This window comes from Rissa tridactyla, chromosome 3 (genome assembly GCF_028500815.1).
Source record: "Rissa tridactyla isolate bRisTri1 chromosome 3, bRisTri1.patW.cur.20221130, whole genome shotgun sequence".
Taxonomy (NCBI): Eukaryota; Metazoa; Chordata; class Aves; order Charadriiformes; family Laridae; genus Rissa; species Rissa tridactyla.
Window position 1 is genome coordinate 109,981,051 of NC_071468.1, and position 15,982 is coordinate 109,997,032.

At 41.1% G+C, this 15,982-nt stretch overlaps 1 protein-coding gene across 2 annotated transcripts in view; it reads left to right on the plus strand.

Moving 5' to 3' along the window:
- Nucleotides 1–1,775: 1,775 nt before the first annotated feature.
- ASAP2 (ArfGAP with SH3 domain, ankyrin repeat and PH domain 2) overlaps nt 1,776–15,982 on the plus strand; it is a 90,535-nt gene continuing 76,328 nt past the window's right edge. For both annotated transcript variants that reach the window (XM_054193950.1, XM_054193951.1), the window contains exon 1: nt 1,776–1,924. In XM_054193950.1, coding sequence (XP_054049925.1) covers nt 1,799–1,924 — 126 coding nt within the window. In that variant the 5' untranslated portion in view covers nt 1,776–1,798. The remainder of the gene's footprint in view (nt 1,925–15,982) is intronic.

A 15,982-nucleotide genomic window follows, 5' to 3' on the forward strand; every position in this document is an offset into this window, starting at 1 on the left:
CCAAAGACGAAACATCACACGCATTTTTAGCAAGAATGAATATTTATACTCAACCTGGTCACAAATATACTCATTTATTATGTGACATACAAACACAGACAAGAAGTTTAATGCATTAGCACTGGAACAATTTATACCTGTACATGCCCCATTGTCTGGAACATGCACAAGTCTTAAGGAGGAGAAGGGTTTATAACACAAAATTATGGAGACAGAAGTAAAAAGCAAAATAATGGTGGTGATTTTTATAAGAGAAAATAACAATTAGAATGGAAAAACTACTAAGAATAAGACATGCAAATAGTCATTGCTTATTAATCTGCTTTGCTACAACAGTAAATTAAATATGCTTGACAAGCTTCATCATTTATGTTAAGGGAGAACTTTGTATAACCGTAACAAGGATTGCAAAGGGCAGTAACATCTGGGTAGGCCTACAGTTATTTATCTGGACATTTTACAAAGTGCAGCAAAAGAGTACCTGCTTACTCATCTGAATTCCCTAGAGAGTTTTAAATCACAGTAATAAAGAATCACTTACAGAAAGCTAGTAACTGTATCACCAGAGGGGAGTGAAAGAGCCACGGGAGAGTTTCTGGGCCAAAATACAAGACTTCCAAAGCTTTCTGCACTAACAGGTTGGAAGTCCTAAGGGCTTTGAGGCCAAGGGAAACCACTGCTAGGCATCGCATCCCTGTATTCCCAAGGCAAGTAAGCACCGTGCCTGCTCGGTGACACCTCGCCAATCTCCCTTCTGCTGCGAGTCACCAACGCCACTGCTGGGGCCAAGGTTTGCACTTTCTGCCTCGATTAATCCTTTTGGCTTTATATCAAGGGACAAAGTGTCTCCTCCTCTGATAACCATGCTTCCTCTTCGAGTACAGAAAAAGCTTTCTAAGAATTCAGATATAAATGTTACTTAGCCTAACAGTATTTTTGCACAGACCTCTTGGGAAACGACTGCATTTCTTAACTTCTGGTACCTCGAAACTAGGCAGCGAACTCATAAAAAGAGATTAGGCTGTTGAAATATAGATTGTGCACTGTGAGGGAAGAGGCTGTCCCTGTCACTGTCGGGCAGCCACGGCGGGGAAGGCACGGAGACCTGTGAGCCCCCACCCGTCCCTTCTCGCATCAGGTTGGCATCGCACCTCACCTTCCCCTGCCCTTGGGTTCTTGTTGTTGAACACGATCTTAATTAACACGGCTGGATTTGTCCTGCCTGTCCCTGGGATTACCCATCCGGTGCCTGCCGTTGGACCCGCGCTGTTGTCGTCCCCCCGCCTCCTCGTGTCTGCCCTCTCCTCTCTCCCCGCCGGGAGGGCGGGAAGGAGGGGGCCGCCATCTTCTCAGGGCGGGGGGCGAGTGCCGTGGCTGCAGGTCTTCTCCGTGCGTGCGGAGAGAGTGAAGGGGGGTGTCCATGCGGCCGCGCCTCGGCCCGCCTCCGCCCTGTGTGTGTGAGGGAGGGAGAAAGCGAGAGGGAGGGCGGGGTGTGGAGGCAGCTCCCGCCGCCGCCGCCGCCCCCCCCGCTCGCCGCTGGGCGTGTGCCCGGCCCCCGGTGCTGCGTGACCGGGCGGGGAGGAGGAGGAGTAGTGTGGGTGCGGGGAATTTCCTTGTGTGGCGACGGAGGAACAACACCGCTCCAGACGGCGGGGCTGTGAGGAGGGCGCTGCCGCCGCCGCCGCCGGTTGCCGAGCGATGTGAGGGGGGAGCCCCCCCTGGGCCCTCCCCTCCCCCCGGAGCCGCCTGCTTCCCCCCCCCCACCCCTTCCCCTCTCCCCTCCCATCCCCGCCCCGCCATGCCGGACCAGATCTCCGTGTCGGAATTCGTGTCCGAGACCAATGAGGATTACAAGTCACCTACCGCCTCCAACTTCACCACCCGGATGGCCCAGTGCAGGAACACGGTGGCGGCCATCGAAGAGGTGAGCCCCGGGAGGGGAGGGGAGGCGCGGCCCCCTCCGGCCTGGCTGCCCGCCGCCGCGGCGGCAGCAGAGAACAAGGCGCTACCGGCGCTGGCTCCTGCCGCTCCCTCTCCCCGCCCAGCCCCAAGGAGCGCCCTCGGCTGCCGCTGAGAGGAAATGGGGCTCGCCCGGCTGGAGAGGGGAAAGAAGCTGGGGGGGAAGGGCTGAGTAGCTACTGCCCCCCGGTCCGCGGGGATCCTGCTCCGCCTTCCCGCTCGGCGGGGCAGGGCGCCAGTCGCCCCCCGCTCCTCTCAGCCCGGGGGGCAGCGGAGCCCGAGCCCTCCTTTCTCTCTCCCGGCGCCCGAGCAGCTCCGAGCCGATGGGTTCCGCCCGTCTGCCCTGCTACCTGGGGGGGGACCGGTGCTCTCCAGCCTCCCCCTTCCTTCACAATCACACCTGAAGCGCCGCGGCCCCTCCTTCCCGCCCCGCCAGCTGCCCTGTGGGGCTTGGGCCCCGGCGGCACGGGGGGCTGGAATGTCCTTTCCACCGTCTGTGTGTATGTCAGCCTCCCGGCACAGGTGGGATTTAATCTCCTTTCCAGTCCCCGCACGTAGAAATTTGAACGCCTTCCCCCCCACCACCCCCGGGCATATGTTTTAGGGTAGCCTTCCCTCGGGAGCCGCTCCTTCGGGGCGCTGAGGCGATGCCGGCCCGTCCCCGGGGGGTGCGGGAGACGGAGCCCCCGCTTTTTTGCCTCCCCTTGGGCAGCCCGGGCTGCGGATACTTGATGTGAGCCGCTTTTGTCTCGCCAAGAGCGCTGTTTGGTTTTCTGTCTTTAAAGATACTCGAAACGTGCCGTTGAACCCGATGGTCAGAGCCCTCCCTACCTCAGAGGGTGGCTGCCAGCGCTGGGGAGAGAGAGACTCTTTTTCCCTCCTGTTTCAAATCAGAGGGAAATCTGGGACAGGTCTGAACACAGTGAGAGCACATTCCACATCCCAGTCATATACGCACAATGAAATGAGAAGCGTCTGTGTATCTTGATTCCTCTAGCAGCTTCTCTGAAGTAACTTGTGGGAGGGAGGGGGGGGGAATCTTACTTGTGATGCAGATTAATTTGCTCCATCTACCTGTTACATCAGTTCTTACAGTGTGTGTTTAGTTGATTTGCTTTGCACTAAGCACATATTTTAAAAAGAGCCTCTTCAGCAAAAAGAATCTTGTCAGTAGTTGATGTCCCTTCTTACAAAAGAACTGCCACTAGCAATGGATTATTAACGTGTCTTAAGTGAACAAAACCCAGGTTAGGTGTTTAAACACCCTTTTCAAGATTTTCCTGTTTTGCCAGTTCCCAAAACCACTAAAGCAAGGAGTTGAATTCAAAATAATCTGCACAGAAGGAATTACTGTTTTGTTCCTGAGGTAATTTTCCTCCCTGCAAGCTTGCACTTAAATGCCTGGATTTAATTATACCTTACTAACCTGATAGTCTTAAGATCAACAATTCTGTATCAAAGACACTTTTTCTTAAAGAATATTTATAATAGTGAATCATTTTAGTTGTAAGGTAGACCTGCCTAATAATTGATCAACACAAAACTGAAGTTAGTGTAAGCGTTTGGGTCAAAAGCAGTTTTGCTAAATTTAGAGATTTTTTTTATTGTAAGTCTCACAAAAATTGGTTATTCTCTGAGCCTCGATTTCTAAAGCAGTATGGTTGCAAAAATGTCATGTCATTTCTCAGAAAAAACATGCAAAAATTTTTTTGTTTTTCATTTTCACATCTGATGATACAAAATTTAGATATGATGGCATGAAATTTGGAACATATATCTTAAGGTCTTTTAAAGATTCAACTCAGTAAGCTGCATCTTGAAAACCTTTCTTTTATGTTAAGAGAATGATATTCGTTTAAAAATTTTAATATGGTGGATTCCTTTCTTATTTAATCTGTCTGCATGGCATTTGTTTTTGTGGCATATCTCTGATACACTACTGTTTGGATTTTAAAGAAACTCAATCAGTATGTTAAATCTGTCTTTGTGTCTTTGCATATTTCAGATATTAGGTACTGTCTGCTAGCTTAGGTACAAAAATGATCTTTTGTGATAATGATGATAAAGAATGTACGTAGTGTCTTACAGAGCTAAGTAAAGTTTGCAAGGCAGGAGATGAAAGATTGCACTGGCTGTAACTGTTCTTAATAGTATTGATCTATCTAGCACTTTTGGCAAAATATCAGCAGTTGCTGTCTCTGTGATGCTGTCCTAAAGCACGTGTTGAAATTACTCCTGAATTTTTTTCTTTATGCTTTAGCAAGAGCACCATATAAATTTTCATGGTTTCAAAACTGTGAAATCTTTTTTCAGACTTAAACTTCTTTGGTTTGGAAATATGCAGGTCCTTTAGCATGACGTCTGCCTGGTTTTTCAGGTTAAATGTGATCCTTTGATAAAAAGCGGTCTATATGTTGTGTAATAGAGAAGTCAGTGTTCAGCACCTTTTTCTAAAAGGCTAGGCAAAAATTAGTTCATCAGCTTGTTATGAACTAAGACTTAGTAAAGTCTAAAAATGTACAGGTAATAGAACCTGTTTCCATTTCCAGTATCACCAGTACTGTGAAGCATCCCTTTCCAGTGTGCGCTGCTGCGTTGCAGTAAACAGTACGGTTCTGAAAACTAGGAAGTCTGGTTGTGTATGGTTTAGGGAATGTGTTACTCAAAACAGTTAATAGGTAAGTTGAAACCCTGCTGACTGCTGGCATTGTATATGCATTGATTTGAACAAGTGACTGTAAGTGCTAGTTTATTAACTGAAGACAGTTAAGTTATCATTTTCCAGGATGTTGTATACATGTATTAAATCAAATTAGCTGGTTAATACTGATATTTGAGGATGTCTCTTAACTGCTTTTCCCAGCAAATCTGGTTCTGGAGTGGACTATGCAACTGCCTGCGTGAAGCCAGCTTGAGTCTCCCAAGCCTCCCTTGGAAGCAGAGGCACAGGGGGAGGCACTGCAAAAGCAGAGGAGGTGGGGGCTACTGGGACTTGATAGCCTGAGCTCAGCTCTGCACAAACACAGATATCTGTTTCCAGATCCCAATGGGAAGTCTTTTGTGCTTATCATTACCACTGCTGGCTACCAGTTTTGTAATTCTGTCTTGGTAAATTAGCAGGTATCTAATAGTGTCTTAAAAGTTTAGTTAATGAGGCCTTGCTTTCGCTGATGGAGTGGAAAAGGCTTGTTAAGTGAGGAAATCAATAAGATGTTGGACAATTATAAGTGTATAATTTGCCGATATGTCTCTGTGGGCAATGGTATTGCCTTAAATTGGTGTTTTTTGAACTTGGATTAACTGACCTCTGTCAGTTGCAGAATATGATTGATTTTTAGTATCAGTGGAAAATACTTTTGAGTTTTACTGTTTTATGTGGTTGCATGCACTGATTACAGACCTCGGATCATAGCCTTTGAGACCACCAGAAGCGCCTGCATTGCAGTTTGGGAACTGGTGCCTGTTCAAACACTTGGAGAGAAAATCTCATCCTTTGCTCTCGGTATTGAAAAAGGGATTAGGAAAGGCATGCTTGTGGAACACAACGTGATTTCAAAGGAAAAGGAATCATATAATTTCTGCATTGTTCTCAGATTAGGATGTTGCTTAGCAAAATGTTGGGAATCTTTAGCTTCTGCTAAAACAAAATTACAAGTGAGCAGTATATGCCACAGGTGCCCTTGCAGGTTACTGTTTAATCTTTGCATGTATGATAGTCACTAAGATTAAACAAGTTTTAATTGATAGGGTGCAGAGCATAGTCACATGATTGGGGGAGGGGTTGCCTGAAATCAGTAATCCAGTCTGACAAATGCAGTCTTTTTAGTTGACTTTTTCTATTAAAGGTCCCAGGTTCTAAAATGTGTGGTGCCATTATTAAGCTATGAATGCTTAAAAATCTGATTTTAGTACTGCTATTACTTAGAACATACAGTTCTCTTTTACGTCCTATAAGTTAAATAAAATAGTCCCTAAACTGTAATGGAGCCTGCAGAGTGGTCCTAATAGCTGTGATCGTTACAGATTTTTAGAAATTATTTCATAGAGTGATTTAATGAATAGAGTCCAAGTGTGCCACTTTTTTTTTTTTTTTTTTTTTTTTTTTACAATAAAGGTTGGAACTGAAGCCCCTAAATATCCTACCTACTTATTTTTATTCTACCTGTTTATCGTGGTCCAGCGCTTCTGGACCAAGAAAGAAGGGTCGGGGGCTATTGTGCAGGCTACTATGTTAACAGAGAGTAGCAGACAGTTCATGTGCTGAAGACATTTCCATCTAAGTCAGGACTTTAGGTGCGAAGTTTACCCTGCCTACTTAACCTTCACTGTATGCTCAGATTTCCCTATAAAGAGAGGAGAAAGGAAACATTGAGACAAGTTTAATAGGTTACTGTAACACCCTCCCCAGCAAAGTAGCACTTTGCTATTGGGATGAATGTGTTGTAGGAAGTGCACAGGACAAATGTGTGGTGGAAAGATGTAAAATATACAACAAAAAGAAACAGTACAGTGGTACCAAAGTTGGTCTTAGTTGCCCGGATAGAAATAGATTTTATTGTTTGGGATCTATTTAAAAGCCGCTTTCCAGGAACTTCTGTAAAATTAATGTTAAAGCCATAACTTGTAATTTCAGGTCTCTGATTGCCATTGTTCTACAGGTCCTGTTCCATGATTATTGCACCTCAATGTTTCTGTTAGTTTACAATTTAAAAGATTTGTGTGTGTGTGTGTGTGTGTGTGTGTGTAATTTCCACTCCTAGGAATGCAGCATGTCATTTTGTTATCAAGTCCTTTTCTTCCTCACTGTCACTTATAACACAAGTCTTTGTATCAGAAATGGTAGCAACTTCCTGCCACCTAAGGCAGTCCTGCAGTTTTCAGCTGGCTTGGAGAGGTGTAAGGGATCAATGCTTATTAAATTTTGTTCCCTCTTGTATGTTAAAATTCTGTAATTCTCTCTGCTCCATTTTGGTTCTGCAAAGCTAACCAAGACAAGAGGTGATAACAGCTTGGTAGGGTCGGCAAATATGAGACTGGATACATGCATGCACATGTGTGTTTTTAAAATTTATACTTTCCCCATCATGTATATTTTGCTTGTTAAGTCTTTAGGACTGGAGTTCTGTCTTCCTATACTATGTGATCGTGACTTGCTTTTGAAAGCTATGTGAAGAAGGTGGTTTTGTATAATTTTAGAAGCAGTAGGAAATGTCGTATATTGTAGTGCTTTTTGCGAAATTTACTCCTATTATTTATATATTTCCTTTTAATAAAATATACCTTCATGCCTACTATGATGTGCTCTTTGGTAGAACTTATTTGCACACTTTTCTTACTTCATTACTAAATACAGTTGCATAAATACATGAAGTTTAAAACTTTTTCTTGTTTCACTTCTTCCTTTTTGGAATCGTAATTCTCTGTCATCAGCATCCAAAGAGGTTTCTGGAAAAGTCATTATGACACAAACGGGAGGATGATTTCAAAAGGAGTGTGGGAATTTTTTTCTTTTTGTGAGAAATACAGAGGATGTCAATTGCAGAAATACAGGAGCTAAACTGTAGGTCTTCACCTGGAGCTTTGTGCATATTTTAAAATACCTTAATTTAAAAATTTAAAAAACCTTACACCTTTAAAATACAGACAATGTGCAGTCAGTTAAAACAATTTCGGCTCATGTAAGTAGATTGCTGTGCACCTTACTTTGGCGCGTTCGATGATACATCTGGTTACTGTTATCAAATGCCCTCATTCCCCATAGGAGGATCAGTGGAAAATATGTAAATTTCTGAAGTATTTTACTAACTGTGGGTTTTGTTTTCTGATTTTTATTTTTTTTTGCCCTAGTGCCGCTGCATTTCTCAGAATCATCATATCTGTATTTAGTGTACTTCATGCTGATGCTAAGAGAGTAGACGTGGAAAGTAACTGGTTCTGCTTAGGTTTAACCCACCTTCACTTCCTTTTCTCATCTTCATGTCATTCTCGTGTGCCATAATATACAGCAACGCTAGGTAAAGGTGAGGCCTTTGTTCTGAAAGGTATTGCAAAGTCACAGGACAAAAACTTAATCCCTGCTCCAAAGCACTTATAGTTCACATGTAAAGTGAACATGGCTGATGAATATAGGTGGAGGAATCAAAAAAAAAAAACCCAAACTTGGTGCACTTGACTAGTGTACTGTGTGTGTAGCTGAACCACTGTGAAGTGGTTTCTTTTTATTCATATGCATTCAAGTAGTGGTTCTCAAACATTTTAGTTCAACTCTTAAATATTTTCTTTTTTGATAATTTGCACCTTACATATGTGTGTGTATATATGTGTATATATATATTGCATACAACCATTCCCTATCTAAACTTCTCCACCCCAGCTTCTGAGCCTCACTCTTAACAACCAACGTGATCTGTTTGCCCCATTTCTCCAGAAACAACTTTTGGACCTGAAGCTCCAGAAAAGTTTGGCCTAGCCGTATTTAGGTTAGCTCTTCCCTCTCTTGTCTTGGGTATCAAGCTTCTCTATACATTCTTGATGTTTGCAGTCTCCTTACATCTCCTAATTTCTTGAAAATCCCTTGCTGCAGAGGTTATCAGTGCATTGCCCTACCTCCATGGAGCTCCCTGGCCTTACCCCCTTTGCAGCAGCCTTGGCCCAGCCCTGTCCATGGTACTAAGCCATAGCTGGGGCTCAGATGGACTTCATGCTAGGCTGGGGTGTCTCTCATGGATGGGCTAGTGGCAAGAGTCTTCACTTGCCCTCAGTCCTCACTGGCTCTAGATAAATGTTATATTCTTCATGAAGTTCCTAGAGAGGGAAGAAGAGACATTCTCTGAATGAAATCTTTCTGCAGCTTCTCCAGCTGTGGAGGTATCTTCCATCCTCACTCCCCTTCCCATTCTATGTTCAGTGAGTTTGTAGATGCTATAAAATGTAAGTGTTGGTAAGAAAAGTCCCAACTAAGCACTGGTAGGAAAACATGAAGGTGTGATTCTAAAAAAAACCCAAATGGGTGTTTGTGGCTGGAGTTAGTCTGATCAGAGTGAGAAGGAATCATGAATATAAAGAGAGATCATTGATGTTGCCTACTAATAAGTATTAGAATCAAAGACCACTGTCTTACATTTGATACAAAGGAGAGTGCTGTTACAAGTATGGAAAGGGATTCATTGCATAGAAGACAAACCAAAAGGTTTAGTATCATGAGCGGATGTGACTGAAGAAGACTGTATTTGTCAAGGCCAGGATGTTGCAATAATGAAAATTAAATTATGAGATTGTGGATAAAAACCTTTAGCTTAGAGTGAAAGACTGTATTTTAGAGATACTATGCAGAAGGGTCATTGATGGTAGACAGGTTTCAGTTTAAGAGAACCTGTTAGTTATGGTCTGGTAAAGCCAGCTGTTGGTTAACACTGCAAGTATGGGGGAAGAGTGCAAGAGGAATAAATAAGAGCTGTATTTCAGCCAGGTTATGGTCAGGCATCTGTGACAAGCCAAGATACTGGCTTCTACAGAAGGAAACAGAAGCAGGAGGAGCTAATTGAGAACTGATTTAAAGGCAGGAATCAAGTGCATGTTGCGGATGAGACTGGAAAAAAGTGAAGTGTTTGTTGAATGGTTGGGGCTCAATTCACTGTGTACTAAAAGCAAAATAAAGAAACTAAAAACAAAAGCAAGGCAAAACAAACAAAAGAATTATATTTAGGGAAAAAGTCATTAAGCTGAGAGCTAGTGAGGTCAGCAGAACTGAAGAGTGTATGTACTAAAGTATGAAGAATGTTAATGAAGTATCCCAAGAAGGGGGAAAATGATGGGAAAAACTATAGATTTGAAACACCCCAAGAAGAATGTCACAAATGCCTGCCAGAACCTGCCAGAAATGGGAAGAAAAAGCCAGATAGTCAGAGGAAAGTTTTGCATTAAAGAGTATGTGTAAAGATAAACCACAAATTTTCAAAAGTCAGTTTTCTTTAGGAATGATGGCAGGCAGTAAAGAAAACAAAAACACTCTTGAAGCACATAGAGTTGCGAGGAGAAAAAGGATAATACACAGTTAGAATGTTGTAGTATTAAAGATAATTTAGGTATTGACAAATCTAAATGAGTGCTCTGCTGCAGTTTTTGAGCTCAAAGTGTGGGAGAAGGTAGAATGGATAGCAGTAATAGAGATACAAGTAAGCAAAGTGATAAACAAAACTGTGGGCTTAAAGCAGGCAGTTTGTTGGGGCTGGTTAACATGTTTTCCAGGATTCTGAAAAAATAGGATGGTAACTGGCAAATGCTCCTAACAAAACCTCTGAAGACTAGGATGATATCCAATTTAAGCACAGGGGTTAAAAAAACAGGGATGGAGAGAAGAGGAGAAGTATTTACAGCTAGTAAAAATGATTGTAGTGGATGCAGAACTGCAGACCATGACTGTTAAATTGAGGAGGAGAGATGCTCATACTCAAAGATTGCAAGTGTCCCTGGATGAGTGGCAGGCTAGCAAAGTAACCGGTTCCCTTTCCTGCTTCCATAAGTGCTTGAAAAATACTGTAAACAAGTATTTACAGCAGCTGCCACTGTATGCAAGAAGACAGTACTTTCATGTTTGCTTTCATTTTTTGAGTTGTAGCATTAGTCAGATGTGCAAGAACTTCACATCAGGAGAAATTGTGTGGCTCCTTGTTTCCTCTTGCATTGGTGCTGTCAGTTTCTTATGGAAAACCAGAATTACTGAATATCATACTTGTAAAGCTTTAAAGGGTGATTAAACTCAGCTTTTGTGCAAAGTTGAAATCTCTGCTTTGGTCCATTTTAACTGAGACCGATTATTTTTTTTTTTTCCCTTAAATCCATTTGGAAAATGTAGATCAAGTTATGTGACAAACAGAAGTTTGGTGTTCATAACTTGATTTTGTTGCAAGCTGATGGTTAGATTGTTTCTCTCTTTTTTTCCTAGCCTTTTCCCCAAAACCATCTCACTTGTGTTAGCACCAAACTCAAGCTCTTCTGTATGCAAAATGCTTATGTGTGTAGTTGTTCTCGGTGCAGACAGATAAGCTGGAAGACTTTTGGTATTAGATATGAGATTTTTCTGTGATCAAGATGACCACCAGTTTCTTCTATTTGGACTAACTCCAGACTTCTTTCATTAAGTTTATATCACTGTAGGAATTAAGTGGAGGAGTAAATTTGGATAGGAAACAACAAAAAATGGGAACACAAGAAAAACTAAGACTCAGAAAGTAATAGCTGAAATGTCTAAGAGGTAATATGAGGATCAGTCAAAAGGGAAGAGCAAGGAAATGGAATCTGAATTCGAGACAAACTGGGAGTCAAGAGAGTCATCCAGAGGCAGAAGTACTGTGATGGCCTGTGAGGAATGGAAGCTCAGGAACTGGCATATAGGCAGAACCATTAAGGAGGGGAAAAGGAAATGTATCAAAAGTCTAAGGAAGTTCAGAGGAATCATAATTTACAGGAACTGCAAAGGAAGGGGGAGTGCGGCAGTGTTTATGCAGGAAGTAGGATGAAAACGCAGAGAGTGTGGAGGGAGGGCTAATATAAAAGGATCAGTATAGTAAGGAGGTAGGCAGGGATATGGGGAAGGGATAGTGACAGAGGAAAGTGGATGAGGGTGATATCACAGCTACATCCTGTCCTGTATTTTAGAAGAGTGGAAGAAGAGTTCTGCATGTTATATATCCAGAAAATGGGACATAGTACTAAGTATTATGCAGACTTTTCTAGCTGCTGTGTATGTTTCAATTTTATTTGGAAAGAGAAAATAATTTGCCTTATGGGGGAGAATTTATTGATGGAGGAACTGAGATACAGAGCTGTAACTGAATAGCTTTTTTCTTATGAGCAATGCTGCTTTGCAGGATATAAGCTTGGGTAGTGTGTTTCAGTACTTTTCATCTACAGTAGCAGGCTTTGTTTTCAAGTGAGTAGGTGTTGGACAGAATTTCAAAAATTTGCTTCTTTCTATATGTGAACTCCATTTCACAAAAATATTTACTATGGAAGTGACATTATGCAGTGAAGTGTATTTCTTTGGAGTATATTCTTTAAGAGGTGGCTGTAAAAGTTAACATGAAAGAACTGATAGTATAAATTCTAGCGTCTGACTCATTAAACTGGAAAGAAATAGAGAATTGAGAGCAAAGGCTGAACTGCTCCTCATTGTCTTGGAGCAGTATGGTGTATAGAACCATCTGCTGTTTGTGGACCCTTCAGCTATCCCTGATTAAAGATCAGATTATCAATGTAGTTCTAGTCTGAAATCTATAATTCTGTCTAGGCATTATGCTAAATATGCCTGTAGATACATCAAAACAGCTGAAGTGATTAGAGCTGAACAAATTACTTTTACATTCCTGAAAGCTTTGTTCTACATTTAGAAGGCATATAGGAAGGGAAAAAAAAGTAGTGAAGTGACGTGAACATTCATACGGATTATTTTCTCATGCTTTATGGTTTCTGTTCTTTGTCAGTGAAAGATTTCTTTCCTAGGAGATGCAATTTCAAGGAAACTTAGACTGTATTCTAGGGAAGTCAACTTAGAAACAAATGCATTTACTAATCATTTTAAGCCCCTTCAATCAAACAGGATTACTGTTTGGCTACAGCAATAGGAGTGGAAATTTCCTCAGCACTTGCAAGCATAGAGCCCCTGCTCTGTTGTCACATGCAAAACATGCAGGATAGAGTTTTGCAAAGCACATGTTTTTAATCATTCGAGGGTTTTTTTTCCAGAACTGTAGGTGTATGTTTCACAACAACAGAAAAAACACCAGCAGAGTCCTCCTACACTTTGAGCTCCATGTAGCCTAGATGCTAGCTGTGCTGAAGAGAGTAGCATTGAAGAATGAAGTAGTAAATCTTTTCTAAGCTGCCTTTTGTTTGGTTTCATTCATTCTTTTGCTTAGTTCATTCTCTTCTGTTGCTTAACTGCTCTGGTTGTGGATGACAAGCTTTTCATGTAGGTAGTTTCAGTCAGTCTTCTCTGTGCTAGGGATGGAGTGGTAGTGTTTGCCACTGCCTTCCCCGCCCCCAAGGCATATGGATGTGGTGATGGTGCTTGGTTACATATAGGTTCAGGCATTTGTCTCTTCAGTTTCAGTCAGTTGATTCAATAGCTGTTTCCTGTTTCTTTTAAGAACATAACAAAAGTGCTGATAGGCCTGGACCTGCTTCTCTGTTCTAAACTGCTTCAATTTTAAAAGCATAATTTGTTCAGTATTTTGTCTTAGGTAGTGGCTGTGTATGAATTTATCTTCCTAATGCTCAGTGGTATAGAGAAGTACTGTTTACTCAATTATATAGATATCTTCTACGTACATGAACTCCCTAATTATTTTGTCAAAGGTCACCCTGTGAGGAAAACTTTTAGTTTTACATCAAATATGATATAAATGGATGTTTTATATCTACTGTTTGGTACACTAATAACTGTGTGATTTAAGATGCACTTACACTTTTAGGAAGCTGTACTTCATGACACGAGTGCCTGAACTATTAATTTTAGTTATACTTAAAGCTGTTGAAATTCCAGCAGAATTTAAGATCATTGTTTTCAAGACTGTAGTGGTGTCTTGAGATTTCTCTATTTGGGCACCTAAAATGATTGACAGTATATGACAGTTTCGATGCATTCTTTCATTTAAAAACAAATTCCCAAAAGGAAATTTATACAATATTATGTTTATGCATTTATACAACAAGAACTCATGCTTTTTACTGATAGCTACAGTGTGATAAAGCATCAACAAAATGAAATTAGTGCAATTTCTTTTTCCCATTTAACCAAAACAGGAAGATACTGACATCAAATATCTGATTTCCATAAGTTGGCTAATCTTATATTTGCATTAGCGGCTGTTAATTACTTTAACTAGTTAACTACTAGTTAATTACTAAGTCTAGTTACTTTTTAATGGGGAAAAAAATGTGTTAATACAGAGAGACCATGCAGAGATTTTCAAAGGTGGTATACTGAATTATAGAGAGGTTGGAGTGAAAATCACAGGCTGAAGTCTGGAACTGACTATAGAATAGAAAAAACTTTACGGTGTTTGAAGAGAAAATGAGTTTTATCATTTGACACTGGGCTTTCATGTGAGAATTGGCCAATGGAGTGGAAAGGTTAACATACAAAATGCATTAAATTGTAAGAGGAAATAACTCTTCACTGAAGAAAACTAAACTGTAGTAATTCATATGCTACCAGTATTATAGCTAGATGCCTTTCATAAATTTCTACCCTTATAGTAGGTGATGACTGATGTTTTGATTTACCTCTGCTTATCTTAATTTTGGCGGCTGGTTCAGTGTTTCCCTAGGAATACTTGGTACATTTGAGGTGATTTGTCTTTGTCTCTTCTGGAGTCCCCTCTAGTTACCTGCCATTCTTTGTTGTGGGAGTGTGGTGTCCTAAAAGTTCCAGGTGTATCATGAACTAGATAAAGTTTGTGTGCCTTTTATTCCCTTTCAGAATGGCTACCTCATATGTTTGTCTGCCAAAGATGTTTGTATTACAGATTTTACTGTTTATTTCTGTTAAAAAGTTCTCAGAGGCCTGTTAAGACTGAAATTTGATTGTGCTATGTTGTTGTAGACTCTTCTTTTCTTGGTTAATTTCTGATCCCTTGAATTATTGGATAAATAAAGAAGATAAATGAAGAAAAAGTCAAAGGAGTGCTGGATGGGGAGGGATAGGTCATTTTATGGCATCCAGTTGATCTCTGTGCATACAATAAGGGTTATCATATATAGGGAAAGCTTAGTTTTCCATACTTTTGTAGATATTGCAACTAGGATGTCTGCATGGTTCAAGTAGAGGGTTTGAAGACTACTAAAACCAAATTAGACCATTGATATGGGAACTCTTGAGTAGCTGGAAAGTGTTTCATTTGTTGATTACTCCCATAAATAACTAAAAATTCTCTATTCAAAAAGCTTGTCATATGCAGAATAAAAGGGCATTATGTTCCACAAAGATTAATTCTTGTTGGCTCTGATGGTGTATAAAAGGATTTAATACTAGGGAAAAGAGTACTGAATTGAGAAATCTGCAGAACGAAAATCCCATCAGCCTAGCTCATCGTAAATGCTGTTGAGCGATACAGGGTGAGGATCAGCCTCTTCCGACAGCTGGGCTCTGAACCATGAAGGGCTTTGATGGATGCTGACAGCAGACAGAAATGCAAAAACATGAAGCTAGAGAAAGTCTCTTGCAGGCTGACGACCAGCGAATTTTGACATGGGTAAAAGGATGGTAAAGTTTACTTGTCTGTTCAGGACAGTCGTCACTGGAACTTTATCTTGTTATCTATGTTACTTTGTTTTACATAATGATATACCTTAGGATGTTGAAGCATGTAATACTAAACACATGGCTAAGGATATCAGGAACTGGCTAGTGCAACTGGAAAATTAAACAACAATTAAATAATAAATAAGGGAGTTTTATTTACACACCCTTTGTTTAAAAATGAGCCACTGTAAAGAGTAAGTGTGTCAAGTCTATTACATTGCTTATGAGATCTGTATTTAAAGTCTAGTTGTCTTGCCTTTGAAAGCAGATAGCTGCAATGTTGGTAGTGAAATTATGAAAAGAGAAGTAAATTTATTTCTCAGTATAAAAATTGGGTAATGCAGGAGGTGGATGTGTTCTGGAGAAATAGTTGGCATGGGCAGCTTCCATCCTTTTCTCTTAAGCAAGAGGTTTTATTAAACAAAAATGCTTGGTGTCTGCCCCCTGCTTAAGTATCTGTTGCATTTCCAATTTTACGTAGCAAGGAAAGCATGTGGAAGTGGAATGATTAATACACAGATACAGCACCTTTTTTGTTTAGTGTGCAACCGTATCATGTAGTGACTTGTATTAACGATGTAACATTTTGTAGGCTGTGAACCTCTGATTGGGATTTCTCGTTACTGATAGAAGTGGTTTGTTAGAGAATTCTGATTTTTAGGCATCACTTCTTTGTGTTAATAAAAAATAATATCATTGTACAAAGTCATTATGCTCAAG